General features: G+C 36.8%; 1 protein-coding gene across 1 annotated transcript in view; it reads right to left on the bottom strand.

The window, feature by feature from the left end:
• Positions 1 to 222: 222 nt before the first annotated feature.
• Positions 223 to 3,166, bottom strand: part of ivd (isovaleryl-CoA dehydrogenase) — an 8,644-nt gene continuing 5,700 nt past the window's right edge. Inside the window, exons 10-11 of the mRNA XM_010788399.1 lie at positions 2,107 to 2,194; positions 223 to 1,208 (exon numbers count right to left, since the gene is read on the bottom strand). Coding sequence (XP_010786701.1) covers positions 1,075 to 1,208; positions 2,107 to 2,194 — 222 coding nt within the window. The 3' untranslated portion in view covers positions 223 to 1,074. The remainder of the gene's footprint in view (positions 1,209 to 2,106; positions 2,195 to 3,166) is intronic.

Raw genomic sequence — 3,166 nt, 5'->3', positions numbered from 1 at the left:
CCTGTAATGAGAAAAGTCACCCTGACATGTATTATTCAACTGCACTGTGATAGTTCAATCATTGTCTGAGCTGACGTCTCCACTTCGTCTTTTGTAGAAACAAGCAGCCCTGTGTTCAGCGGTACAGAGGCACGATACAAACAGACATGCCTTCTTTACAATGTTTTAATCAGATTTTTGTAAATATGATGCTTCATGAAAATGATTAGAACAAGTCAGAAATGAATAAAACATTTGTTCATTTATTTCATGTCAAACACTACATTATATCATACATGTATCACACTGTACAGCTACATTTAGTCCTTTAGAGAAGAGAAGACAAACAAATCTGTAGGAGTGTTGCTCCAGTCGGACTGTACTGACTACTGGAATATATTTGCTCCGGAAAATGGACAAACTTTTTTTTTTCTAATGCTAATTCTCTACAACAGAATACTCAGACATCAGATGCATTTCCTCATTGATCAGAAACCGTTCTCAATTTTCTTGAAATAATTAAAGTGATATGAAAAAAAAGTAATTCTTATTTAATCAACTGTTAGGAAGACATGTAAAGTAATTAGTCGATGTTGTGGTGTCTAAGCAACAGTGTCCACCCCTCACCTGCTCAGTCGTAAGCTTCAAAATGATCAGTTCATATTATTTTTTTACTGTTATAACAGTATTTCTACTTATAACCCTTGAAACACCAACATGGTTTGTTGAAGTAAAAAAAGGCAGCAGCAGTTTTTGATCCCTTGTCACCTAGACAGGGAGATAAATTGACTATTTAAGAATGAAATTAAAACCTACGTTAATACCTATTTGTATGGCTTAATTGGCATTACAGTGATTATCAGGTTAATGCAATTAAAAATACAGACTTTGTATGAAAAAAAAGGGTCAGCTTGTAACATCTGTGTCAGCTCTGAGTGATTTCATAGAAATGAATTTAAAATCCTGTGTGACAATCATTTGGAAGCTTCCAACAACATCCTGACAGCAGCATCAGTTCATCAGTTTAAGGCCCTGGGAGTGAGTAACTGTGTTCATTCATGAAAAACCTCTTGTAGAGTTTTTGAGTGCGTTCCATTATTTGTACATGGTGTTAAAGGCTCGTCCAATAATGAGCCGGCGAACTTCACTTGTGCCTGCGCCGATCTCGTACAGCTTTGCATCGCGCAGGAATCTCCCCATGGGGTAGTCGTTGATGTAGCCGTTCCCACCTGTCGACAAGTGACACATGAATTAAAGTTAGTGAGCAGCAACGGAGCGGGTTGATATTACAGCGCACATAATAAAATAACACTCTAAATGAGTCCCTGTGCTCGTAATATCTTACTATAGTTGCTACAGATAAAACCTGTGTTGCATGGCTTAATAACTGTGTGCATTTCACACTTCAAGTATAATTAACAAAACTTTTCTACATATTTTTACTCAACAAAATCGTTCTTTTAAACTACAGTAATGCAATAAAGCCAGGCAACTACAATTTGAACTTCAGAAATGAAATGATTTTTTGTCTAAAATACCATAAAATGAAAGGCCTTTACCGTGAAAAACAAGTTTAGAAAGTGTGAAGGAGACTCATTAACGCTTGGCATCAAATGAAAATTGCAACAAGAAGTATCACATGAGGAAAGAGGCACATTCTTTCTAAGCATGCAAATGAAACCAAACACTGCATGGGACGTGCCTAAAAGAGAAGTTCATCACAAACACTATCAGTTCTGCTCCTTTCTCTTCTAAAGCTTAACTCAGCACATCCCCATGGCTTCTATCCATCCAATAAACAGAAATTTCCCACTTTTAATTCCTAGAAGTTAAACATTTAAGAGGTAACTCCGACCCTGATCACACTTTGCAGTCAAGGAAGCGTCCTCTCTCTTATCTTCCCTGCAGCCATTCTCTAGTCAGCGTGATATTTATTAACCAAAGTAGCTGCACCTGTAGCGCCTGCTTCCTGCTGCTCTGATGTTAACAACAAGCAACAGGACTCCATCAGGAACCAGAGGGAAGACTGCAAACCTCTCTTTCTGACTGAAATACGTTCTTTCCCTCAGTACTGTTTTACATTTTGTTTTAAAAAGGTTTGGTTTTCATTTGAGCCTTGGCACTTACCCAAACACTGAATGCCGTCCAAAGCGACCTGAGTGGCGTTCTCTGCACAATACAGGATCACTCCAGCACAATCCTGCAACAACAACACCTGTCAACATCTGTGCAGTGGTGGGGGAATCTACTGTTACAGGACAGCGTAGGAAAAATGAAATGCTGACTGAGTAACAAAATATCCAACATCTTTCTTCTTCATAGGATCACACCAGTGAGAGGAATTCGTAAACTTCCTACATTATAATGACATTAGATTTTAAATGTCATTGATAAGATCTTTTTTACAAAAATACTTTTTTGAATTTTTCCAGGTCCATCTTAAAAGGACAGAACAAGAAACCATTGGTCGATGCGATTGATATATTTTTATTACAGTGTTCTTAATATAGTTTGCTATCGTTTTCTTTTTTATTACTTTGATGTATGCACCACGGCACCTAGTCAAATTCCTCGTACGTGTGAACCTACCTGGCAATAAACCAGTTTCTGATTCTGATTGCTCTTATATCCCATAATTGAAGTCGTTTTAAAATTGTGCCAGTTTTTAATGTTTTATAATAGTTTCTTTTATTTGCATATTGACTGGTTAATGTGCCATTTCATTTGTGTTTTACGACAGCTGTATTCGTCTGCCTGTATTGTTTTGTGTTCATTTGTTGTAACTTTGTTCACGCTGCCCTCTTGGCCAGGTCGCTCGTGAAAAAGAGATTTTAATCTCAATGAGATTTTTACCTGGTTAAATAAAGGATATAAATTAGGGCTGTCAAACGATTACAATTTTTAATCAGATTAATCACAGCTTAAAAATTAATTAATCATGATTAATCACCATTCGAACTATGTCCAAAATATGCCATTTCTTTATGTATATTGTTGTGGGAATGGAAAGATAAATGAAAGAAGGCGGATATATCCATTTAACATACAGTATGTATGTTTATTATAACATTTTTATGTGTGTCAAAATGAAAGACAGCCCACACACCTATCAATCATCAAACCATGGGGTCTTATTTCATTACGTGTTGATTTCTATCAACGGGGGAGTACTTCAGGAAAGTCGACG

Source organism: Notothenia coriiceps, unplaced genomic scaffold (assembly GCF_000735185.1).
Source record: "Notothenia coriiceps isolate Sejong01 unplaced genomic scaffold, NC01 NC01_scaffold00031852, whole genome shotgun sequence".
In the NCBI taxonomy this organism is placed as follows: domain Eukaryota; kingdom Metazoa; phylum Chordata; class Actinopteri; order Perciformes; family Nototheniidae; genus Notothenia; species Notothenia coriiceps.
The sequence above is the reverse complement of the archived record's forward strand: the minus strand, read 5'-3'. Positions and strand labels throughout refer to the sequence as shown.